Source organism: Podarcis tiliguerta, assembly GCF_965153285.1.
Source record: "Podarcis tiliguerta genome assembly, chromosome: 7".
Classification (NCBI taxonomy): Eukaryota; Metazoa; Chordata; class Lepidosauria; order Squamata; family Lacertidae; genus Podarcis; species Podarcis tiliguerta.
This window is the reverse complement of record NC_139540.1, coordinates 17,951,957-17,978,268: the sequence shown is the minus strand read 5'-3', so window position 1 is coordinate 17,978,268 and position 26,312 is coordinate 17,951,957. Positions and strand designations below refer to the sequence as shown.

At 43.9% G+C, this 26,312-nt stretch overlaps 1 protein-coding gene across 4 annotated transcripts in view; it reads right to left on the bottom strand.

Annotated features, from left to right (window-relative positions):
- CSMD3 (CUB and Sushi multiple domains 3) overlaps positions 1–8,081 on the bottom strand; it is a 568,382-nt gene extending 560,301 nt beyond the window's left edge. For 2 of the 4 annotated variants that reach the window (XM_083450330.1, XM_083450331.1), the window contains exon 1: positions 7,283–8,075. In XM_083450330.1, the coding sequence (XP_083306456.1) occupies positions 7,283–7,481 (199 nt within the window). In that variant the 5' untranslated portion in view covers positions 7,482–8,075. Of the gene's footprint in view, positions 1–7,282 lie in introns of all 4 variants that reach the window. The other 2 variants (XR_014513736.1, XM_083450329.1) reach the window with 2 other exon arrangements.
- Between the last annotated feature and the right edge of the window lie 18,231 nt (positions 8,082–26,312).

Below are 26,312 nucleotides of genomic sequence, written 5' to 3'. Positions count from 1 at the left end.
CTCTTACAGAATCCTGGAAGCAGTTCCCATATGAAGGCTCTCAGTGCTGTAAGGCAGGTGAAAATAACCATACACTGATAGCAAAGACAGAGTCTCCCACATCATGAATAGGAATTCAGTAATACTGAGCTCCCAGACATTATTTGGGGAGCATCCATGCCCCTCTTGGAGTATAGACAGACAGGAAAGGTTGCCTAGCTAAATCAAGGCCTGTATAAGCCTTCTCCTGGAAGATTTTATTTTATTTGTTGAAGGACAAGAATATCTATTTTGCAAGCTTGTTTGTCCCTTCTCTATATTGTGATTCACTTGCAATGTTCTCTCCCCCCCCTTTTCTTACCATTTCTGACATATTTAATATTCTTTTTAATCCTCTTGCACCCACACTGATTGACATTTTTGGGTAACAGCCCTTCTCACTGTCATGCCATTGAAGCAGGGCTGAAGCGATGCAGTCTTGAAGGCAACGAAGAGAGATATAAAATATGCATACAGAACTGTCTATATCATTGTGTCGTTATGTCTGCCTTTCCATAGACACACAGAAAAATTCTTCTAGTGTCCTCCTGTGGAGTGTGTTAAGGCTTTAGAGCTTAGGCCAACCAATAAAGGCCAACCGCAAACACAGACTTCATCACCACTGTTAAATGTTATTGATTCCTACTTGTTAAAATCATGGTCTAAAAACCATTCAATGGCGCTCCAAGCCATTATCATGAAGTTGATGGATTTGATGGCACCCCCAAATGCCACATCCTTTGAAGGAAATACAATTAACAAGGATTTGGGATCTTCAGCCGCCAAACATCACCATTATTACCAATTGGGAAAACTAAAGGCTTGGAATGATAATTGTGGAGACATGAGAGTCCAGCTGAAATAAAGATTCATAAATAGCAAATCCCACACACTAGTATTCTCAAAACTGAACTGGGACAGATCTTTACTACAAAGCGAATTGGTTTTGCATCACTTTAACTGTCAGGGTATTTCCAAAGGAATCTTGGAAATTTCTTTTAGAATCATAGAATTGTAGAGCATGGAAGGGGGCATGAGGGTCATCTAGTCCAACCCCCTGCAAAGATGGAATCTTTTGCCCAACATGAGGCCCAAATCCATGACCCTGAGATTAAGAGCAGAATGCTCCACTGCTATCTCAGCTGCTTAGAGACCCTTAGCTTTGGTCACACAGAACTGCAGCTGCTAAGAGTCCCTGAAAAAGGATACAGAACTATTAAACCAGATTTAGCCTGCAGTGCAGAGATCTGCCACTTTCTTCAGCTCAGCTTGTAGGATGCAGTGACCATGTTAAAAGACATTTCATTCAGTTCAGTCAGAAAGAAGATGTTTCTAGTTTGACGAATATACATATGGGCAAGGTGGTGGACACCCAAACATTACTCGACTGGAACGTCTGTCATATGTGACCATTGGCCATTCTAACATAAGGACATAAGATGAGCCTGCTAGATCAGGCCAATGGTCCATCTAGTCCAGCCTCCTGCTATCACAGTAGCCAACCAGATGACTGCAGGAATCCCACTAGTAGGACCCAAGCACAAGAGCACTCCCCTCTCCTGTAGTTTTAAGCAACTGGAATTCAGAAAGATACTGCCTTCATCCATGGAGGCAGAGCATAGCCATTATGGCTGGTAGGCAATATAGCCTTATCCTCTATGAATTTGTCTAACCCTCTTTTAAAGTTATGCTAGCTAGGGCTGATGGAAACAAGTCTCACAGTTTTTGGAAGGCCGCAGGTTTCCCATCTGTAATATGAGATCACTTTTGCAGACTGAATCCAAGATGCAACCCTATACTCAGCCAGAATATTGGTCCATCTAACTCTGCACTTTCTGGAGACCAGTAGCTCACAAACTTCTCAAGTGGACCTCCCCCTAGTATCTGATATCTTATTAGCTGGAGATGCTAAAGATTGAACTAGATTTTTCCGCATGGAAATCATTTGTTCTAAAATGGAACTTTGGTTCCAATGGGACCATTGAGGGCTCATTGGGACCATAGACATGACCAACAAGGTAGAAGGGAAGCAGAAGGTTATGAGGGGGAAACCACATGATGAAGCTCAGGCCTTTGGAGTCCTCTTTGCTTCACCTCCTTCAGTTTTAAATGTCCAGTCTCCCTTTCCAATGTCCTATATTATCAGGGAACACAAAAGGTAGGTGAAGACCCTCTTTGCATAATAAGTACATAAATCAAACTTATGAAAGGTCATCTTTTTCTGACTGCAGGGACTGTACGTCAAAGGCTAGACAAAGAACTCAATCACAGCTGCAATGGGTTGGGATGGCATGCCTAAAGAACCATGTTTAATAGTCATATCCATGCACGGTCCAGCAAAACAGTATAAGGTGCTTGTGGGGCACCCTTTAGGGTCCCATCTGCTTCCTGCTGAAGCCAACAACAGTATACACAGTGAATTTTAAGCCAGTGTCTGGATGGGACTCAGAAAGCACATGGTGGGATGGGATCAGAAAGTCACATGTCATAGCTACACCAGAGTTGGACCCATTTACTTAATTTAACAAAGCCTTTATACAGCCACACAGCTTTGCCCTACCTTTCATTCATTAAGGTTTGGCACCATTATCTGACTGCCTCTTGACCGTTATTCTTTTGTGAAGAATTGAACTCTGCTTCAAATATTAATGGTATAATGAATTGAAATCATACTGCAATCTTATGCTTCCTTACTAGGTAGTCAACCCCACTGAAATGAAACTAAAGCTGGACCTCAGGGCTGAAGCCCAAAGCTCTAAAGCTGAGGTAGCTCCACACTGACCACCCCCAGTTGGTGATGGGGGAAAAGGCAAACAGGCCCAGCATCAGTGCCTGGGCTGGCATGAACATTCCAGGGCCCAACGAGACTCATTCTGGTCGCCACCACATCCCTTCTTTCTTATTTCAAAAAAACATTTTAAAGTCAGGAGATGGCTGGCTGTGCACATATGTGGCTACAGAGACTCACTGTATCATTCTGACTTTAAAATATACTTGATTCTTTTCTGTCACAAAAAAAATGTGCTTATAACAAGGTTAATGCATTTCTGTTTAGCATCCAGGGCAGCAGAAGCAACCTACATTTCATTCTTGTAGATAGATAGATATATATATATATATATATATATGCTTTCGTAGATTTTCACGGGTACAGGAATGCAGGTTTTGGTGTCCTCGGGTGTCTTCCCGTGTAAAAGTTGGGGTGTCTAGGCGACGTTTCGACGAGGTCTCACTCGTCATCTTCAGGCTGGTGCTTTCGGCTTCTTGTTACTGGAACAGAGCAGGATCTCAGTGTTTGAGTTCCTATAAATACTGTTGAGGAGGTGTGGTGTATAGCCTCCAATGTTCTGGGCAGAGAGGAGGTTCCCAGGCTAGTGTGCCTTTTCTTCTTTTGTTCCTTAATTACTTGAGGGATATCTTGAGTGATTTCTTGAGTGATTTCCTGAATCCCACTTAGGTGGGTCATTAGGTGTGGATTAGTTGCTAAAGCCTTCGTGTCTTGAACTCTTGAACTTTGTGAAGAGTTTTTCTGAGAAGATGGCTGTACTGCACTTGGTTGTGCTCTGGCTTGGCTTCGTGTATAGGGGCGAGCTGTGGTTTTGTGGCCTGTGCCAGCCAGATCTGTGTAGGGATTGCAGGGGGGTGCAGCATCCGGAGGTGCCACCCTGGTTTGGCTACTGGATGGTGTCTGTAATTTATCTGTGGAGAGGGTCTGGGTTTGGGTCTGGTGTGGTTGATTGGTGATGGCAGACACCATCCAGTAGCCAAACCAGGGTGGCACCTCCGGATGCTGCACCCCCCTGCAATCCCTACACAGATCTGGCTGGCACAGGCCACAAAACCACAGCTCGCCCCTATACACGAAGCCAAGCCAGAGCACAACCAAGTGCAGTACAGCCATCTTCTCAGAAAAACTCTTCACAAAGTTCAAGAGTTCAAGACACGAAGGCTTTAGCAACTAATCCACACCTAATGACCCACCTAAGTGGGATTCAGGAAATCACTCAAGAAATCACTCAAGATATCCCTCAAGTAATTAAGGAACAAAAGAAGAAAAGGCACACTAGCCTGGGAACCTCCTCTCTGCCCAGAACATTGGAGGCTATACACCACACCTCCTCAACAGTATTTATAGGAACTCAAACACTGAGATCCTGCTCTGTTCCAGTAACAAGAAGCCGAAAGCACCAGCCTGAAGATGACGAGTGAGACCTCGTCGAAACGTCGCCTAGACACCCCAACTTTTACACGGGAAGACACCCGAGGACACCAAAACCTGCATATATATATATATATATATATATATATATATCAGGTTTGGCTAACCGCTTCAAGTTTCTTTGTTGCTCAGGTATACGGAAGCATGCAATGGTAGGGTGGAAAAATAAAATAAATTTTGTGTGCTTCACAAACTGATGTAATACACAAGGATATCTGAAGCCTCGCTCCAGCATGCTGCCTGTCTAAAATCACCGAGCTGCATCACTGTTCACACTGCTCCTGCTGCTGCTACTACTGCTAGTAGTGTTAGTAGTAGCAGATATATGTGCCTCCCTGTAGCCTAAACCTATTGCTGCTTGTCCTTTTCACTGGATGTGCTAACCAATTGTTCCCCTTGTTTCTTTGCCCTCTGCTTAATTACACCAAAACATTCCCACCATCACCACCTGTCAATTAAAAGTAGCAATTCCTTCAAACTTTCGTTCTGTACTTCGTTTTCAAGTCTATTTTCAAAAACCTTCTCACCCCATCTCCTTTGAGGTGGTGTAATCCCACAAAGGACTCCACCTAGGCTGCACATGGACTCATAAATACGCACTCATGCACCTCACACGATTTCTCATTACTCAGTGATGGAGAACTTCCCATGTAGGAAGTGAAATGAGTCCATTGAAAAGCATGATGTTTGACACCATGTGACGTGTTCGTTCCTGACTGTCTGTGGTACGGGAATTGTGATGTCTTATTCACACATTGCCAGTCATCCCTTGAGGCGGCAGTCATCAAGTGATGACTGTGCATATGCAAACCTGCCCTGTGTTTGCCACTGAACAGGTGCAGCGTCCAGTGGTATTCCCCCCCCCCCCTTCTCCCAAAGGTGTCACTTTGGTTCAACAAGCGCCTGAAAATTGCTCACCAACCATCGCTCCCTGGCATTGGTGTGCACATATATCTTAGCAGTACAGACCAGAAAAACCACCTGTGCTATTAATTTCTGTAGGATGCTGCCTCCATGCGACCCATAGTTACAAGGCAGGTCTTCCTCTGTGTCATCCATTTAAGCAGAATATCCATCCTCTGAAGTGTGTGCGTTTCCTCCCAGCCCCCAGAGATCACACACGGGTTGTGTATCTCTGTTGTGTATTATTCAAGCAAGCAAGTCACGCACAGGGAAATGGGAGGGCAAAAGAGATAGGAGAATGTTTATTAATTAGGGTTCCCCCCCCATCATCCCAACACACCTACATTCACACATACACACATCAACCCACCCACCCCTTCTAAATAAACGGTCCTTCGATCTCCCTACTGAACCATTTCTCCGAAGAAGAAGAAATTGGGCAAAGGATGGTGGAGGAGCAGATTGCGTCAACGGCCACAAACCCGGACAAGCTTTCTGTAATTAGAAGGTGCATTAAAATTCCAGGCATGTTCCCTCCCCAGCCTAGGCTGGAGCGGGGAGGGAGGGGGATGAGGTAAATCCCTTACCCCCCAGCATCAGCAGCCCTAGGCAACCCTGAATGATCCTGGTCCTTCCTCCCCTTCACCCCTCCCTCCATGCAAATGGGGACTGAACCAGCTGCGAATCAAGACAATCAAGTGTTTCATAAAAAAGACCCAGCTCAATTTCGGGGGTGGGGAGAGGAGAGGAGAGGAGAAGAGGGGGGAAAGCAAGCTCCTTTTCAACCGAAAAGAACAAGCCAAACTGTCCAGTGGGAATGGAAGACTCCAAACTGAAGATTCCTCAAACTCCCAAGGAGCCTCATCTCTCTCTCTCTCTCTCTCTCTCTCTCTCTCTCTCTCTCTGTAGGGGAGATGCATGGATTCCTTGCAAGAAGGATTTCCAAAGAAGAGATACACTATCTGCCTCTAGCCATGCAATGGTTGTATCAGGATCCCCCAATTTGAAAGCATGCCTCTCTCCAAAGTACCGATTCATCCATCCTAGTCTAATTTATGGGATGCCATTCTCCCTTCTCACGCCTAGCCCTTCTGCTACATCTCCCAAAAGCTTACCCCAAGAACCTTCTGCACCCCACCTCCATTCATTAAATCAAAATGAGGAGGGGGGAAGGCTAAATCTTTGCACTCCATGACAGATCTTGCCCACAAAGATGCTTTATGGTTTTGTTTTTTAAATAATGAATAATAAAGCTGAGTCCTTCAAAACGCCAAGCTATAGTCATGGTTGGCTAAAGTCCTTCTGTCTTCCTTATCAATCTCTCTCTCAACTTTCCTTATGAAATGGGTCTTTATCGGCATTAAGGAAAAGAATCTCATTCAAGGCAAATGGGTACACATTTGTCTGTGTGCTTCTCAGACAAAATCTGTTTGTTTGTCTAGAAGGAAACCACATTTTTAAAAAAGAAGAAGAAGGGAAAAAAGCAAGAACATCAAGTAATCTCTCTGTATATTTGTCGCTCTCCCCCCCCCCTTTTCCTAAAAAATAGTCTCAAGGCAAAGGGGAAAAAAGAGGGGGAGAGGAATCCTCCAGCGGTAATTCTGTCGGAATATCCACTCGTTTAAGAGGCTGTAGGACCCAACTCACGTCTCTGATTGAGCATACTGCAAGAATATTTATTGGGCACCAGTTTCAGTCACTGCATTGAACGCCAGCCTTGGCAAGCAAATTGCATTTCCTATCGCAGATGAGGGAGCCTGGTATATATATATATATATATATTAAAAACACCCCAACCCCCCTCCTCCCTCCCCTCCTTCCTCACCTCGCTTTCTCCAGAGATCATTTATTTTGCAAAGCAGCAACATCAACCCCCAGCAAGAAAGCCACATTCATAAGACTAACCATCAGTGTAATCATGGGGAAACCTTGAGAAAGGACAAAGCTATAACCACACACACACACAACACACACACACACCCCTCCTTCTTGGCAAAAACACAGTTCTCTCTCCTCAAACCCCCCACCGACGCTTATTTATATATTTCTGTACCCCCTCTCTTCCCTTCACTGGGCGATCGATGGTGGTGATTGGCAAAAAGAGGGCTCCTTCCCCCCCTTTTTTTGCCCCGCGCCCCTTACCTTTCACACAGGAGAGCATCCAGAAAAAGACGAGGTTCCCCAAGGTAAATCCACTTTTAATCCCCATGATCTTGCCCCAGATGCACAAGTCCGGGCGGCTGCATCTCCTACATCCCCTTCGCCCCAGATCTGCGGCGGCGGCGGCGGCTTGGCTCGGCCAGGTGGCCCCTTTGCAGCAGCAGCAGCAGACCCTTTGCATGTTCTTCTTCGGCGAGGAGCGGAGCGAGCTTCCTCCCCGGATCCGGAGCTGCCTGCCCGCTCGCCTTCGTCGCGCCCCCCTCCCTCCTTCTCTCCTTCCTCCTCTTCTTCCTCCTCCTCCTCCTCCTCCCCTGCCTCGGTCCAAGGCGCAGTGGCGGAGTTTGCGCGGAGCTGTGTGAGTGTGTGTGTGTTGATGGTGCGCGGTCACAGCTCCGAGTGAACAGTGTTTCTGGGATACCACAGCAACCTTGACGAGGAGGACTCAACCATCTCTCCGACGGGGGCAGCGAGGCTCTCGGCGCAGGCGAGCTCGAGGGAAGGGGGCCTCCGCTCCTCGCCTGCCGCCAGCTCAGCTATACTAGGCAGCCCGGGGCTGCCTGGAGCGCCTAGCCAACGCTAGCCGCCCCGTTCTGCTGATAAAAAATAAAATAGCAATGCAATATATATTATAAAAATCTCAGGAGCTGCGGCGCGCTTCGAAATCGACCAGGCGCGCCTCGAAATTGACCAGACGCGCGGGCTTTAGCCTCCAAACTCTCCACAGCCGCTCGGTGGCTATTGAGGCTCCGTTTCGTCTTTCCTCTCCTCCTCTCTCTCTCTCTCTCTCCCCGCTCTTTCAGATGATTTTTTTTTTAAAGGGAGAATGCTTGTTGATGTTTTTTGTTGTTTTGGCTTAGGGAAAAAAGCTGGTCGTCAGAAAGAATCATCTGGTTGTTGCTTTTCTATATATATATAAACCAAACCAAACCAAACCACAATAGTCCCGAGGAAACAAACAAGCAGGAGCTTAATTCAGCTGCTTCTCCATCTCTCTTTCTCTTTCTCTCTTTTTCGACAGCGAAGAGCAAGCAGGCGCCGGGGCTTTGCAGAAGGGTGCCAGCCTCGCAAAGCGTTCGAGCCTGGTGGAAGCGCACGACGCGTAACTGCGCGAACGGCACGCGCGCATTCACACGCGCGCGCACACGTGCACACGAGCGGAAGAGCCAGCTCCTGTAGACACCTTTTCTTTCGCCCCACCCCCATTCACAAGCCCATATGTTGGTTGCTTTTGGAGTTTGCAGGTTCCTCCGGGAGACGTCGGGCATGGGGTTTTAAGAAACTGAGCGCAAAGAAGCCTCGCGGCGCGCAAACGGGCGCGCGGGACGAAGCGGCTCAGCGTGAATTACGCAGCGCGCAAACACACAAATAAAGCCTCGCGCCTCTTGGCTGCCCTTTCCCCACAAGGCTGCTTTTGCTTTCGGCTCCCTTATCTCCCCACACACCCGCATTTGCCCCTTTATTTCCACGCCCCCTTTCTCCACCTTCCAGAAAACTAGGTCCCAAGATCCGAGGAGCGGTAGTCTTAATTTTGCAAGTGGCCAACAAAATATGTAAATAGAGGGAAAGGAGAGAGAAGAGAGAGATTGTGGAAAGGATGGCGGGGCGGGGGGGCGGGCGGCTGGGGGGGGGGGACGGAATCGCAAAATGCAAAGCATCAGTCTAGTTCGGCTCGCAAGGGTTAAGGATAGGCAGAGAAAGAGCACTTCTGCCATCTACCGGCTGACGAAGAACCACCGGCTTCTTTCTAGTATTTGCATGGCCGGGGATGCCGCTCTGGGCGGGTGCGGGTGACGGGGGGGGGGGGGGGACGTGTGTTCCCGCTACAGAGAAAGCAACATTTTATTTTATTGTTTATTTTTTGCTGCGGTTATTTAACAATGATCAAGGTCTCTTTTGCATGCAAGCTGTCTCTCAGAGAGCACAATGTGTGAAAAGTGATTGCGGGAAGCCGATGTGTCCGTGGTGGAAAATAAAAATAAAAACACACGTTCATGGCTCATGCGTCCTCCTTGACTTGCGCGACGAGCAATGAAATGGATCGTGAACAAGATAAAAGGAGACTGTGTGTACCTGAAAGAGAGCACAATGCTGTCTTCAGGGTTTGCTGACTGTTGTGCTTAGGCACAGAATGTAGGTCTACCTTGGTGCGTGAGATTTTGTATAGTATGTGAGAGGGAAACGTTCAGTAACAATCTGACAGCTGGTACCCACTGGACCTGTTGGGGCTACTGGAAGATCTGGAGTGCCAACTTAAATAAAACGGGGAAGCCCTGCCCACATAATCAATCACATAACACGGCACACACACCATTTGAATGGCAATGCCCATCAACTTTGGGGGGCTTAGCCCCCTCGAATATTTCTATGGGAGAGGCTGAAGGTAATGTAAGGTAAAGGTAAAAGACCCCTGGACGGTTAAGTCCAATCAAAGGTGACTATAGAGTTGCGGTGCTCATCTTGCTTTCAGGAGGAGGGAACCAGGGTTTGTTCACAGACAGCTTTCCGGGTCATGTGGGCAGCATGACTAAATTACTTCTGTGGCAATGGAACACTGTGACAGAAACCAGAGAGCATGGACATGCTGTTTACCTTCCCGCCACAGTGGTACCTATTTATCTACTTGCACTTGCATACTTTCAAACTGCTAGTTTGGCAGGTGCTGGGACAGAGCAACATGAGCTCACCCCGTCACGGGGATTCGAACCACCAACCTTTTGATCAGCAAGCCCAAGAGAGGGAGGTCATGGGGGCCTGGCCAAGTTTTGGTTTTATCCTCATCTTCCTCCCTTGCAAAGAAACAGTACTGTGTGCAGTTTTACAAATAGTTAACAGCATCTATTGGGAGAACCAGTGTGGTGCACTAGTTAGGGCCTGGGAGACTAGAGTTCAAATCCCCATACAGCCATGAAGCTCACTGGGGCCAGTCACTGCCTCTCAGCCTCACCTACCTCACATGGTTGTTGTGGGGCTTAAATAAAGAGGGGGAGAACCATGTACACCACCTAGAGCTCCTTGAATGAAAGGTGGAATAGAAGTGCCATTGCTGTTGGCAAAAATCTGCTTGAGAAACAATGGAGTGCACCTCCAGGGGTGAAGTCAAACCACTGCATTAGCAGCACCAAAGTGACCTTCTCTGGGTGCAGGACTATACAACATCGTTTTTGTTTGGTCCATGTCCTTCTAAACTCTTGATTCATCCTCTGCATCTGGGTTGATGAGATGATTCTGGCCTTTTATTATATGTTATCAGGGCTTATAGAAGATTTTATACACACCCACAAACACACACCCCACACACAGTATATACATTATACATGGACAACTGTTGTAGCAGTAGCATCTTGGAGCTGACTGATTTATGCAGTTTATTTGGCCAGCCCCATTTATAAATAGGGGGGTGGAGCCGAAAATAGCCAAGCAGTCCTGGAGATTCACCCTCCCTACCCTCCCTTTGTTTAATGTTTCTTGTTTGCAGGTTAAATTTTTTCTTCTTGTTTAGTGGGTGCTGCTACGGTCTTTGGTTGCTGTTGAAGGACCAGGAAGAAATTTTCCTGCATTGGCAGGTTTTGTCTTGGGTAGAATCCTTTAGTCTTTTTCTCCCTATATGGGCGGACATGAAGTGGTGATTCACCCCCCTACGGCAGCGATTCCAGGATCCCCATATTAAAGGGGTTATATATATGGGTGTCACTGGCCATACACTGAAAGGCCATACACTGCATGCGGGGATATGAGCTTGGCTGCCTGTTACACTTACATGTTGCAGAGCACCCCCATATCCCATTTACCCTGATGAGTCTCAGTTCCCCCCCAGCTGCGGGGCTGGGAGGGATACACGCCCAAGGCCTAAGCCAAGGTCTTCCTACATTCAGAAGTTTAATAAAGTTGTGGCCTAATTTTAATTCCATATAACGTTGTCAGAGTCTTTATTCTTTCCTTATGATCCCTGGGGGCTGGGGCTGTCGACACAGGTCACACAATTGTGTGGCCTTATGAAAGAAGGATGCACACAAATTTATCAAGAGTTTGTCTGCTGATCACAAGGCATTAATAAAATAAACTAATCCCCCCCCCATTCTATCTGACTGTCTGTGTAGCCTTGAGTATATCCATTACGTGACATTTGAACATTTCTCATATTCTTGCTTTTCTCCAGCAATCTTTGCTTATGAGATTTTGGGTGCAAATTCTGGCACGAAGCATCTTTCTACAACACTTGGCAGATGCATTTGTTGTCATTTTGCTTTTGGCATGACCAAAAAGCCTATTGATCCCCTGGGTACAGGTCAAGGATACAAATGACTTGGCAAGAGCCATTAAGTCAATCACCATGATTAAATACTCTCCAGAGTTTTAAATAAAGGTTGAGATGGCAAATGGACAGCTACTTAAAAACCCAACTTGTCAGGGTCTTGATTACTAAGGATAGCAATAGAAAATGAAGAGGTGTGACAATGAGCTCTCTTGATGATTGTGCTGTTTCAAGCCTTAGACTTCACAAGTCTCCCCATCAGGCCAGGAGTGGGTTGGGCCAGCACATCTGCTCATGAGGTGACTCATGAGGAATGCACTCATCTCTTTGCTGGTAGAGGTCAAGAAGGCCTGGAAATGGTATTTCAACGCAAAAAGGTCCAACATGATAAGTTATGATTCTGATCATTTAAGCGTCTGCATCTATGTGCAGGAACCAAGCTCGATGTCAGAATACAGGCAAGTGATAGTGCTATCTCTCAAAACCAGCAGGAAGCTCTGACTGAGGGCCAGATGTGTGCGTTCATTGTACAGAATATGCCATAGTGTGTACATGATGCAATTTCGATTCACCAAGCTCCGCTGAACCCAGGAGATACTGTGTTATCTGCTAGGATTATACTGCAGCTATTCTGGAGCCAGATGTTGAGAAGACTTTTCTTCAAAGTCTTATTTGTATGACATTTAAGAAGCTCTTGTGACAAAAGTTCTCAGGTCCTAAACATTATAGTCAAAGATAGAATGGCCTCAGATGCTAGACAATATTTTGAGATATAGCATTGTGTTAGTCCGCAAAAACTTAGGTGTTGTTCTCGGCCTCGGTCCAGTATACCTGAAGGAGCGTCTCCACCCCCATCGTTCTACCCGGACACTGAGGTCCAGCACCGAGGGCCTTCTTGCGGTTCCCTCACTGCGAGAAGCCAAGTTACAGGGAACCAGGCAGAGGGCCTTCTCGGTAGTGGCACCCTCCCTGTGGAACGCCCTCCCACCAGATGTCAAAGAGAACAACAACTACCAGACTTTTAGAAGACATCTGAAGGCAGCCCTGTTTAGGGAAGCTTTTAAGGTTTGATGTATCACAGTATTTTAATATCCTTTTGGAAGCCGCCCAGAGTGGCTGGGGAAACCCAGCCAGATGGGTGGGGTATAAATAATAAATTATTATTATTATTATCTGTGCCTATTCCAGCTTCCTTGCCATTTGTTTGCCACCTCCCCCATTCTAGCTAGTCCTCAGATTGTCTTGGAAAGTCACTCCGGTTGTCAAAGAGCTTGTCTTTCTCCAAAGGAACAGAAAAGACTCTTTATGTATGGGACAATAGCAGCACAGATGCTACTAGCTGAGAGATGGAAAGAAGAAAGAGTCCCTATCAGAGAGGAATGGCAAACTAAGCTGTTAGACTATTATGAAATGGCAAAACTGACTGGAAAAAAACTTCTTGACCAACTTCTTGACAAAGAAGACAAGAAATTCAAGAAAGAATGAGGAAAATTTATAATTTATTTGGGAGACCACCGTAAGCAAATGGAAACATTTAAGGGATTTTAATCTCACTTGTAGTGTAACAAATCCTATGGACAATATGGATAGACACAAAATATAGATTACAAAATAATACATAGTTTAAAATGTTGACAACAGGACCCCTGGAGGGGATGAGAGGAAGTCCCAAGATTCAGAGTAATCTCTCTACATGGATGTGTATTTGGTATGCTTATTAATTTATATTTGTAAAATCAAATAAAAATGTTTTGTGAAAAAAGAAAGCTTGCCTTTCTATCATAAAAACTTTAGAGCAAAGATCCTGTAAGTCCCTTCTCCTCCAGCAAGAAAATTCATACACATTCCTCAATATTGCATCAAGCCATGTCAAAGGCCTAATTGCACCAAGAAATGTTAATAATGTCCAGCAGACTCTTCTATGTGGGGAGGAGTGGTAGAAAAAAGTGCATGGATATTCAGGAAAGACTGGGGTGGGGAAAATCTCTCTCTCTCTCTCTCTCTCTCTCTCTCTCTCTCTCTCTCACACACACACACACACACACACACACTGTTGCCCTAGGGATCGTGGGTGGGTGGGGGTCAATTTCTCCCTAGGAGAGAGAAAGTTATCTTATCATTGACTTACATATTTGAACAAAACCAAAGGGACACTTCCAAATCTGATCTGAATCTGAGATTTTCACAATGTTTTGCCAGGTTTGATCTGCATCCACCAATGTCTAATGGTTTTCTAAACTCCATGTCAGCATCTATGGAACTAACACAGAAACACCTTAATGGGAACAGAAGGTGTGCACTTCATTGGGGAGACAATAGTATGACAAGTGGAGTAAAAGTACAGTAACTAAATAAAATAAATAAGCCTACTTACATGCAAGTTCTTTCATATAAAGTGATTAGTGTGGCCTCTTCTGAGTAAATATGTTTATGACTGAGGTGTAAATTTGCTCTGTGGTGCTTGCTAGCAAATTGGAAGATGGTTGGTTAGAATATTTTGTTGTTTGGAAGTGTGTGTGTGTGTGTGTGTGTGTGTGTGTGTTTGACTGTTGGATCACAATCTACTTCTGCTTGTCCACCAGAGAACTGCTGAATCCATTTATTCTTGGCAACCAACACCTGACCTTTCTGATTGATTCACTATTAATACTTTCCATTATCATAATTACCCATGTCTTTGTCACCTTCCTATTGGAATATTATGATGAACGCTATGCCACACCATCTGTGGAAAGTTACTTGCAGATATTCAAAAAACTATTAAAGATGCACTTGGTACTCTGAAGCTTGGTTATCCAAATAGAGTTTCATAGTCTGTCCTGGATTTAGATCACAGTAGATGCATTTTCTCAGCGTCTGAAACCTAGTGACAAACAGCGGCAGGGGTTAAACCTGAGCAAGGGCAAATAAAACTTATTTGGGAGTTGATGCGGGGGTTACCAGGAAGGGCAGAGCTTAGAACAGTATTCCCCAACCTGGTGCCCTCCAATAAAACTTTGTTTACTATTGTCCGTTCCAGTTGGGCGTGATGGGAGTTGTATTCTAGAATGTGGCAGGTAGGCGGGTGACTAGGAGCGGCCGCCGGGACCATATACTAACACCGGTCCTGAAAGACCTACATTGGCACCCAGTACATGTCCGAGCACAATTCAAAGTGTTGGTACTGACCTTTAAAGCCCTAAATGGCCTTGGCCCTGTATACCTGAAGGAGCATCTTCACCCCCAACATTCAGCCTAGACACTGAGGTCCAGCACTGAGGGCTTTCTGACAGTTCCCTCACTGCAAGAAGCGAAGTTACAAGAACCAGGCAGAGGGCCTTTTCAGTACAGTGGTACCTCGGGTTAAGTACTTAATTCGTTCCGGAGGTCCGTTCTTAACCTGAAACTGTTCTTAATCTGAAGCACCCCTTTAGCTAATGAGGCCTCCTGCTGCTGCCGCACCACCGGAGCATAATTTCTGTTCTCATCCTGAACCAAAGTTCTTAACCCGAAGTACTATTTCTGGGTTGGCGGAGTCTGTAACCTGAAGTGTATGTCACCTGAGGTACCACTGTAATCTCTTTTTTGACAGTGGCGCCCACCCTATTGAACACTTCCCATCAGTTGTCAAGGAGATAAGTAACTATACAACCTTTAGAAGACATCTGAAGGCCGTCCTGTATAGGGAAGTTTTTAATGTTTAATGTTTCATCACAATATTGCATCTGCTGGAAGCCACCAGAGTGGCTGGGAAAATTTAGTCAGATGGGTTTGGGAGGACTTTTCCTGCTGAAGGTTGTAACAGGCTCCTGGCATGACCAGCTAAACAGATCTTCAATGGATGGGCATCCCTGCCTCAGAAGATGTTCAGCTCTCACCAGCTGCAGCAAATAGCAATGTGCAATTTAGGTCAGTGGCCTGACACAGTGTAAGCAGCTTCATGTGTTTGTATTGGGGAAAAGCAAAGAGCTAGAAAAGGCAGCATTTTAAACAGCCATAAGCAAGGGAACAAAAGAAACCTTGAGTGTGTTTGGTTGCTTGGTTGTTTCAGGCCTTGTACACAGCTATTTCACTGTGCTGAGCACCTGCATTCCAATGGTGTTTTGCTGCACTAGTACAACAGCAAATTTCAACAACCCAAGGGCTCTTTCATCTGCTCAGTCTTAGGCACTTCTCTTGTGCCTTGAGAAAATGAAGTAAGGAAATAAATAGTTGATTGCTCTATAGGAGTACAAAATACCCATGAGAAATCAAACTTTTTTTAAAAAAAAGTCATTTGGTATCTTTGTAAAGACCTTTCACACACTTTCAGCAGATAAGGTGTGTACCTCAAATGTCAACTGTGGATATGGCAAACAGCAGTTCCCTGGAAGCACACCTGTCAACGATGCACACTTGACAAACGCAAATGTTGGGCAATGAACAACTTCTGTTTCCAGTTAATGACATTAGGAGCTTCTCTCAGAGGGCCAGAAAGGCAGGGTAGGGACATTGGCTTTTTGTCAGTGTCTCAAAATCCCATTGTGCATTGATATCCCAAAATTTGTTGTGTGTTGTTTATTCGTTTAGTCGTGTCCGACTTTTCATGACCCCATGGACCAAAGCACGCCAGGCACCCCTGTCCTCCACCACCTCCCGCAGCTTGGTCAGACTCATGCTGGTAGCCTCGAGAACACCATCCAACCATCTTGTCCTCTGTCGTCCCCTTCTCCTTGTGCCCTCAATCTTTCCCAACATCAGGGTCTTTTCCAGGGAGTCTTCTCTTCTCATGAGGTGGCCAAAGTATTGGAGCCTCAGCTTCACAATCTGTCCTTCCAGTGAGCACTCAGGGCTGATTTCCTTCAGAATGGATAGGTTTGATCTTCTTGCAGTCCGTGGGACTCTCAAGAGTCTCCTCTAGCACCAGAATTCAAAAGCATCAATTCTTCGGCGATCAGCTTTCTTTATGGTCCAGCTCTCACTTCCATACATCACTACTGGGAAAACCATAGCTTTAACTATACGGATCTTTGTTGGCAAGGTGATGTCTCTGCTTTTATAGGCTTTTAAAAATAAAAAGAATCATTTTTTATTTGCAGGTACATGTTCTAGTTTACCTGTTGTAGAAGTTTAGCTGTTAAATTACAGGTCTGTTGTGAAACCTTGAAGCCAACCCATCAGGCTAGGACTAGCTATTGTGCATTTCCTTCTACTGCCTTTGTTTAAGTTCTCTTAGCAATATATATTCAGATTGGCAATCTTTCAAGGGAAGGGATGCAAATCTTGAGCTTAGGGGTCTTAAGCACATACTCCCTTCTTCATCCTGCTTGCATCCTTCTTGGATAGTTTTGCCCAACTAGAATGTGACCTTGAACTCTGGTAACGATTCTTGCTTGTCTGGATATATGACAGAGAGGAGTGTGGGTGGGTGGGTGTCGAAGCTAGTCTAGATATAAATTCACATTTCTTGGTCTGTCCACTTCTGCCTTTGGCTCTGCTTTCCAATGCTATGTGGCCCCTGGAAAGTTGTCCAGAAGGGAATGTAGCCTCAGAATGAAACAGATTCACCAGCTCAAGGGGAGTTCACACAATCCCCTCAACATGTTGAAAGAACAGGTAGAGAAGGTAGCCACCACACATCACACTCCTCCAGGGCCAAGGTACCTCTGTATGATGTGAATAAACAAACTTTGCTAACATGCACTTTTAATAGAGTGGCACAGGGAGAGAAAAAAAACCCATGCCATATGAGATGCTTCTTTGATCAGCTGAAGTTCCTGCTTGCCAATTGCCTCCTGAGGTCTGAGATACTCTGATACCCAGTCCTTTTGCAGATTGCTGGGGTCAGAGATGGAAGCAAGCTGGTGTTGCCATCTGCTTTCATTCTCCTCAATGCTTCTCCCAATTTTGGCCTGGGTCTTTCATAATTCATTAATGGAGGGTGAAGGAGGCGTAGGGACTCTCGCTGTTATCCAACAGTATGCCTTAATAGCTTTCTTTTCTTGGAACTCAGCAGTACATTGTTTCTCAGAGAGTGCTTTGAATGATGGGCAAATTAGAGACATAATGAATCATTTTCTAAGTACGTGTTTTTATAATTTTTATATATTTTGCTTCACGCGTATCATGTAAGCATTTGAGAAAACAAAGGTTGCAAAAGGATGTGGTAGAAATTGAGTTACCACAAACATATAATGTTTTTTTTAGACAGCATCTTGAATTGTTTAAATATTCATGTTTATTTGGCTTAGAAATGGGAGACCCAAGGAATGAATGGAACTCCCATCAGTTATGTGCTTTGAGATTCGAGCCCTGTTGACCTGTTACCCATGTGTAGGGCATAAACATGTAAAATGTGGGGGATTGGGGCCTAAATGGGCCTAATTGCAGGCAGAGATGAAACAGTGTACAGGGGGGAGGTTCAAAAAGTATCTACATGGTGCTTAGAGAATAACTTGCACCGAAATATTAGTAAGACAAAGGAGATGGTGTTGGACTTCCGGAGGAAGAGAGGGGAACCTGCCCTGTTGTATATCGGGGGGTGCTTTGTGGAGAGAGTCTCCTCCTATAAATTCCTGGGAGTTTACCTTAGTGAGGACCTCACTTGGAAAATCAACATAACTCAGGTGGTCAGAAAGGCCCAAGAGAGACTCAGTTCCCTCAGGGTCTTGCGAAAGAATAATGTTAAACAACAACTGATGAACTCCTTTTACTGGTCCACAATAGAAAGTGTCCTTTCATATTGTACCACAGTGTGGTATGCTGGCCTGACAGCCATGGACAGAAAGTCTCTATAGTGGGTGGTGAATACAGCACATGATATCATGGGCTGTCCCTTGAGTCCGCTAGATGACATCGCAAGGGATCATTGCCTTAGGAGAGCGAGAAAAATTCTCGGGGATGACTCATACCCTGGCCATAACCTCTTTAATCTTCTACCCTCAGGCAGGAGATATAGAAGTATAATCAGCCGTGCCAACAGGCTAAAAAATAGCTTCTATCCGTGGGCTGTTAGGCTGTTGAACGAAAAATAACATAGCAAAATTGACTTGCGAGGTGGTGTGTTGTTTGATAAGAGATTGAGTGTTTGGGGGGGGGGGGACGCTCGTTTAATTTCATTGTACACAGGTTGTACAATGACAATAAAGGTATTATTATTATTATTATTATTATTATTATTAAAGGCACATCTTCTTTCAACAACTTCATTTTGTGCATGGTTGCCAGTTAAAAAAGGAGACAGGAGTTTCCTGTTGCTGTTCTCTTCCTTTGAAAGACAAGCAAAGTTCTTAACTAGCTTCCCAGCTGGTTTGTTCTCTAAGCCTTCCATGAGAAACACCAACTCCTAGAGAAATTGCATACAAAGTGAGGATGCTCTCAGCCCCAAAGGCTGCACTGAAAGACCCCCACCTCAACTTCAAGGAAGAAAGAGAAAGTGATTTGTAGAGGCTAACTTTAAGCTACACAAACATCACAGATAACCAGTTAGAATACCAAATGACAACCAGGGTGATGGGTTCAAATCATCATATGTCCTTGGGGAAACTTCTATATATCACTTACCATAACCAGCCTTGCAGAGCTGTTGTGACAGATAAATCAAGTTGAGGAAGATCTATGTATATACCCTACTGCCCTGTAATACAGTATATACTATATTTGCTCAATAAGACCCTCTTCTTTCTATCAATATTTTCCTTTTTTTCTGGATGTTTTCCTTCTGTCACATTTCCCTCTATGTATACACACACACACACACATGCACAAAATGTAAAAAGCCCTCTTTTTAACAACAGTCAGATGTACTTCTGGTTTGAGCCTGGTTTCTGTCACTATAGATTTTTGTAACCATTATAAGAATGAAATGAAAACAGGCTACAATCTTGAGTCCCATTGTTGAATGGTGAGGTATCCAGATCTCCGTTTCTCTGCCTTTTTAAAGAAGATGATCCCACTCAAGAGAAAATAGTCTCTGTTGTGACATCCAAATGGCCTCTGGCAAAAACGATGTCAGAGAAACAATAAAGTGGCATGAAAACTTATTTTCTCCCCTAAATGATGAATCAGTTTATATTCAAATGGAATTAATCACAAAAATACGGGAAACGAAAGCAGCTACAAGGATGCTTGCAGCCCAGAACGGCAGAGTGCCAGATCAAATACATCTGACAATCCACTTCAATTCTCAGCTGGTTTTATACATTATCTCCAGTGTAGGAAAGTTGCTAGCCTATACGCCACTGCAGTTACACTGATTTACAGTGTCCTACAATAGTAATGATGGGACATGGAGAAGGAGACAGTCTTTAAGGTATGCAACTGGAAAGTTTAGTAAGTTTTTGTATGGGATGAAAGCAAGCTTCCACCATGACATAGAGAAAGGCATGAATTTAATACAAGGGCGTTTCCAAAGGAGAATGTTATTATATTTGAAGGCAAGGGTGCCTTGCATGTATGGGTGTATAAAGTTGCTAGCCACCATCTGACATAAGAGTGATAGATTGAGTGGGCTGCCAGTCAAATATAATGATCCCTGAGCATTTTGATGAATGAAATCTGAGTCACATAGCCAGAGCAGATGCTGTTTTGTAATTTAAATGGGTAAATGAAAGCTACTTAAAAACAAGTCATCGTATGGTTACAATGGGATTGAGGTGGGGGGGAACAAAATACCTAATTTATAGAGGAGCTAGTGTTTAAACATCTAGGGCTCTGTCATCACACGAGTGTAAGTGTTTTAACACAGTTATTGCAAGGACTTCCATGTATTCCAACGAGGATGTTAAATAGGTCTGTCTGGGACTATTTGTTCGTATATGTGATAGAGACACAATATTGTTTTGCTTGCCTGGTTTCTTGAACTGACGAGGAGCAACAACGGTTGATAGGGCAGGACAGCAGTGCTTATCTGACCTCTAATCTTTGGCAATGCTGACACCAGGAGCGAGAAGGGCAAAGTGGTGCTGAGGACAGCTCCACTGAAGGGAGGTCATGTAAGCGCCACCCTCCTGCTGACTGCAATTGATAAGAAGTTCCAGGTATGCAAGAGAGGGTTACTGAAGATATGCTGGTGTTTTGCAATATTTCTATTTACAAAATATGTAGGTTGACACTAGGCAGAACACCTTAAACACTCAGGGCCGCCAATTCGGCTGCTCTCACACCTTACTGCTGTTTTGCAAATTGTTGCATTTATAAATATACCAATTGAGAACAAGTGCTCAAATTGCTGCGGTGCTCAAATTATGTCCTTTCGTTGACCCATGCTTCTTTCTACCTTCTTCAGCTGGAATTTGTGAAAATCAAAGGGGGGAATCTTAACCTCCCTAGGGAAAATTTGTCTTTTGGATTTAACCATTGTTCCTGCCTCAGAGGGATTAATGAATCTGCCAGTTGTTATTTTCTCTCGATTTCTTGTTTCCCCACTCTTAAGTTTAGTTCTACACATTTCTTCACCAGTTTCTGATTTGCTTTAAAAGGGGGGAAAAGAAGACTCCACAAAAATCACCAGCATTTTAGGATGCATTTCCCCTGATACACACATTTTTGCAAGCAATCTCCCTAATTATAGTGCTTTTTTTGTTATTTTCATTTATTTATGTGTTTTATGCACACTTTCCTGTAATTTATACCTATTGTGTATTGTAATTGTATTGTGTATTGTAAGTGTATTGTAATTTATACACTTTTGTGGGTGGGTAGGGGGAAGAACTGCATCGCAAAACTTGCAGAGATGCAAATTTGGAAGGAGAGCTTTTTTTCGTGTATTTTTTCAAATCAGGTAGGCTTGTATTAAAGATGCAAATGAAATAAAATCCCTCCCATCCCTATGGCCTTATTGGTCACATTCACATCATACATTTAAAGCACTATGATAACCGCTTTAAACTCTCATGACTTCCCCAGGGAGAATTCTGGGAACTGTAGTTTGTAAAGGCTGCTGTGAATTGTTAGGATACTCCTATCCTCACCAAGATCTGCAATTCTTAGACTTCCCTGGGAAGAGGGATTTTTTAAAAAACAAAAATTAAAAAATTGACAAAGCTCTCCTGGAGAATTTCACATCCTGCTCTGGAGAATATTTGGCGATAATGGTCTCCCCAGTTTCACAATCTGTGAATTTTGGGTGCAACTGTGGATCCAGTTTTAATATTATTTTAATAAAATGTCAAAAGAATCAATTGGCTTTGCTCATATTTCTTATTGCCCTCTTCTCCTTGTACACTGCTGCCTTCACCCATCCAGTCTGATCTATCAACAAGGTTCCATTCAACACCAGGTGAGCCAAATTTTCAGAAACTCCCTGAGAAAATAATCTGGAGAATAATCTGGAGAATTCCCAATGAATATATGTAAAAATGCTGCCCACAAACAGCATGAGGAGGGCATTTTTGCTCAGCCATAGATGATATAGTGACCCCTCTGGAGACACTGAATAAAAGTGGGCTATGCACTTTTGAAATCATTGTCTTCCACTTTAATACAATTGTTTCTCCTTCTCCTCTTCTTTGATTGTGTTCCGTTCTGTCTTTCAGCAATCTCCGTCCCAATAACTAGATGCAGCCATGTAGCTGAAAGAAAGGAATATGAATTGTATTTATAAATTGCATGTAAGCCAACAAAAGCCCATCTTTTCAAGAGAAATTGAAAATAAACTGGCACGCAGACAGAATTTGGCCTAGAATGGGGAGATATATTTAACTTCCAGTAGCAGTAGATCCATAAGGTAAGTCTATTAGTTTCTCATTTCCCCCCGATGTCTTTATACTTGTAAATGGGTTGACTTCATCATGAAGTAGTGGAAACAAATTGGTACAATCTTCACTGCGCAGTGTGCATGCTGTTGACCACCTGTTCCCCACTCCCAAGGCAAGTTCCCAAGATTAAACTTAATGCTGGAGCATCATACACAGTCACACCTTTTCATATCATTCACCATCATATACACAATATCCAAATCAGCAGGAAAAGAAAAAGGCTGAGACATTTCATTATTGGAAATAAATGCAAGTTTTATTAGGTAGATGTCATTTGATGTACCAGATTCAGATGAGCTAACTGGTTCCCATTTATTAGGAATTTGGATAAACGGTAGTGTTAGGAAAATATTTTTTAAGAAACAGATAAAAGTCCCTGGAAGCTTTAAAGAGGGTTCCAGAATTTTCTTTAGTGTGTAAGAGTGGCACTCTAGGCATGATTGGTGTCAGCTGGAGGTGCAAATAAAGGGAGGAAGTTGCAGGCTGAAATTTTCGCACAAAGAAAACACACACACACACACAGAGAGAGAGAGAGAGGGAGAGAGAGAGAGAGAGAGAGAGAGAGAGAAAGTTTATACAATGCTGGAGAGATATAGAAAGAATGTGAATCATTTGTATATATTGGGAACTGAAATGCCTGTACAACCAGTCAAGCAATAAAGAAGCACTTGACTGAGGAATTTGACTATGACTACTGTTCTTGTCCTCTGCCTCCGGGGAAAAACTCTGCTATAAACAGTAACTCAAGGTTTTACTGAGGTGCCACCACGCATGCAGGAAAGCTGAGCAGAAGGGTGTGGGTGGTAACCTCTAATAGGTAGCTCTTTGGAAAAAGGACTTGCTGATGTCCAAATATTAATGCTCAGCATTTGACCTAGTTTAGGTCAAACACTTTTTGAGTACGAATGATCTCAACAACCCTGTGAGGCAGGCCAGTGTGGTTATCTCCATATCACAGATGGTAGGATTGAGACTGAGCCCACAACGTGAGTTGTGTTTTCACAATCCACGGGGACAGCTCATGCTCTAGCAGGACAGCTGTATGCACTTTTATTATTAAACATTGATTCTCTAGTATGCTCTCAATTGGGGCGTGGGTGGCACTGTGGTCTAAACCACTCAGCCTAGGGCTTGCCAATCAGAAGGTTGGCGGTTTGAATACCTGCGACGGGGTGAGCGCCCATTGTTTGGTCCCAGCTCCTGCCTACCTAGCAGTTTGAAAGCAAATCAAGTGCAAGTAGATAAATAGGTATCACTCCAGCAGGAAGGTAAACGGCATGCTGCTCTGGTTCTCCAGAAGCCGCTTAGTCATGCTGGCCACATGACCCGGAAGCTGTTTGCGGACAAACGCCGGCTCCCTCAGCCTATAGAGCGAGATGAGCACCGCAACCCCAGAGTCGTCTGCGACTGGACCTAATGGTCAGGGGTACCTTTACCTTTACCTTTACCTTTCTATGCGCTCAATTAGGCCTATGCACTAGTATGTGTGTTTCATAAACAGGCAGCTGCCTTATACTGAGTCAGGCCCTTTGCTCATCAAGCCCAGTATTTTGTACGCTGGCAGGCAGAAGTTATCTAGGGTTTCAGGCAGGGGATATTCCAAGCCCTGCCTGGAGATGTTGAAAAATGCATCTGAAACCTTTTTCAATGCAAAGCAGATTCTTGGCTACTGAACTGCAGCCATAGGCATTAACATGCGATGTGGCTGAAATCCTGTAAATAGTCACCTGGGAATAAACCTCAATGAGAGATCATTGAACAGTCATACATAGGATTGTAAGCCCCATTTTGGTCTAGGGTTGCCAGGTTGCAATGTGAAGATTATCTCTGTACCTTTAAGTTCACCAGGGAACTGAGATCTGTTTCAGAGACCCTGCTGGTGTAGTCACCTGTGGAAAAAATCTTCTTGGCTGGCAGGAGAGACATTGCCTTTTCTGTGGTGGCTCCTAGCCACCAATCTCTCTGATCAGTGGTGTGCATGGCTTCTGTGTGGTGGATTTTTAAATGGGACTTAAAAATCCATTTTTATAAGTCTCTCTTTTCTTCCTGAGCTATATTACAAAAATACAGCCATACTTAGTTGTTTTTAATCAGTCTTTTTCTGACTTTAAGCAAAAAGAAGATGGTTAATGCTGCTGTCTTTGTTAATTTTGATCATCTGATCATTATTGATTTGATGATTCTGTGGGCTGCAGCCTAAAAGCGTCATAATTTATATATAAAAATGAATAAATGAAAATAAAAGGTGAGGCAGCTCCTGTGCATGGTTGGTGTGGAGTTAAAGAATTGCAGGAAGATCTAGTTAGGTGGCAGTTTAACATTTGCAAGTCACCATGTCAAAGCTGTGTGTATCACAAACAACAGATGCCTGTCCAGTAAGAGTTCTGTTTATACACAGAGACTTGGCTCCCAGGACTGTCATTACAGGAATGTCAAATGCATCTGACATTTCTAAATCAAGAAAGGAGAGAGAAAAACAAACAAATCTCAAATGATTATGTAAAAACAAACAAAAACTTCCTTTCAATGCCCAAAATCATGTTTTCAAAACAGAAAAAAAGTAATTCTTTACAGTGTAAAGCACAATGTCCTGTCACTTTTTGTTTAGTTCTGGCACCTTCCCCTCGAAGACTCGCTCTCTAGCACTATCTTTGATATTTTCAAATGTCTTAGATTGTGTTCTACTGGATTAAAAAGAAAGCCCACATTTTCCCCACCTATGATTTGGAGATTCCTCTCAGTTGAATTTCACATTGGAAGCTGTAATGCTTTCCCTAATTCCTCATCTATCTCTTCACTTCCCAAACATACTGAGGCTAGGGCTGTGGAAAAGTTGCAGCTCATTGGATAAGTTATTGTGATTATTGCTGCCTCTCTACATGACTATGACACCTCAATTTGATACATGAGTGGTAAACTCAAAAAAAGAGCTCTCAGGAAATGCAACGGGACAACAAATGCTCTTTAAAATAAGGATCCAAAACTCTGTTCACAGTTAAGCTGCTTAAATCCAGTGCACTTCAGTGGTATTTACACAGCTTAACTATGTGCAAGATTGAAGCCCAAGTTGCTTAAGGCCTTATGAGACCAGCACTGTGGATTGTGTCCAAAAAGATTTGGATCCTCCATGAAGGATGTGCAAAGGTGTACTTTATTTGATTCCAGATCAGTCTATTTGCAGTATAGTAAGTACAAACCCCCCTATAGAAATCGAGACTGCCCTTTTAAGGACGCTAGACGGTTTATAAAGCATAAAATTCATATCACAGGTGGTATATCACATAATTCTCTCTCGCTGAAGAAATACGGGATTCCGAAAAGATTGACATTCTTAGGTGTTAGTTTCCTAAATGAACATGGTTATGATAAGGAATGGTTGTGTAGTGGAGGGGTTCTGGTAATTTCCCACAATCTTTCCTGGAAAAGAATGAAAGAAGGGAAATGTTAGGCCTCTTTACCATGAGGAAGCAAGAAAGAGAAGGGAAGAAAATGTAGATGAATTGATAATAGGGAGAAAGTGTCTAGGCTAGATTACAGTAGGTTGACAGAAGAAAAGCTGAAAGAAGAATATGGGGGCTGGGGGCAGAGAAAAGGACACCAGGAGGCAAAAGTCATGAAGCACCCAGTGATGTGCAGAGACCCCTCAGCGCAAGTTGTAGCACTTTTTAACAACTCAGCTGGAAGAGTTGTGGAATGTAGCAGCAATACAATATGTAATAATGCCAATTGTGTCAAGAATGAAGAAGTGGTTTTTAAAGGTGTTGATAGAAGTAATCTCATCTTTCACTCCCTAATCAAGTACAACTGCAGGATATATCTGTTGAAACTGAATCGAGGCAGCTACTTTTTCAAAACACTGTTTATTTCTAGTGGGTTGGGATTAACTGAGGACTTGGATTGGCTACTTTTAGTGCATTTTAGATAAGACTGATGCAATAAAGGCTTGCCTTCCATTTCACGCAATAAGCACCGGATTCATAATAATAAAAAAGAGGGAGCAAATTAACACACTGGCTGTAAATGTGCTTCCCCCCGTTTTTAAAAC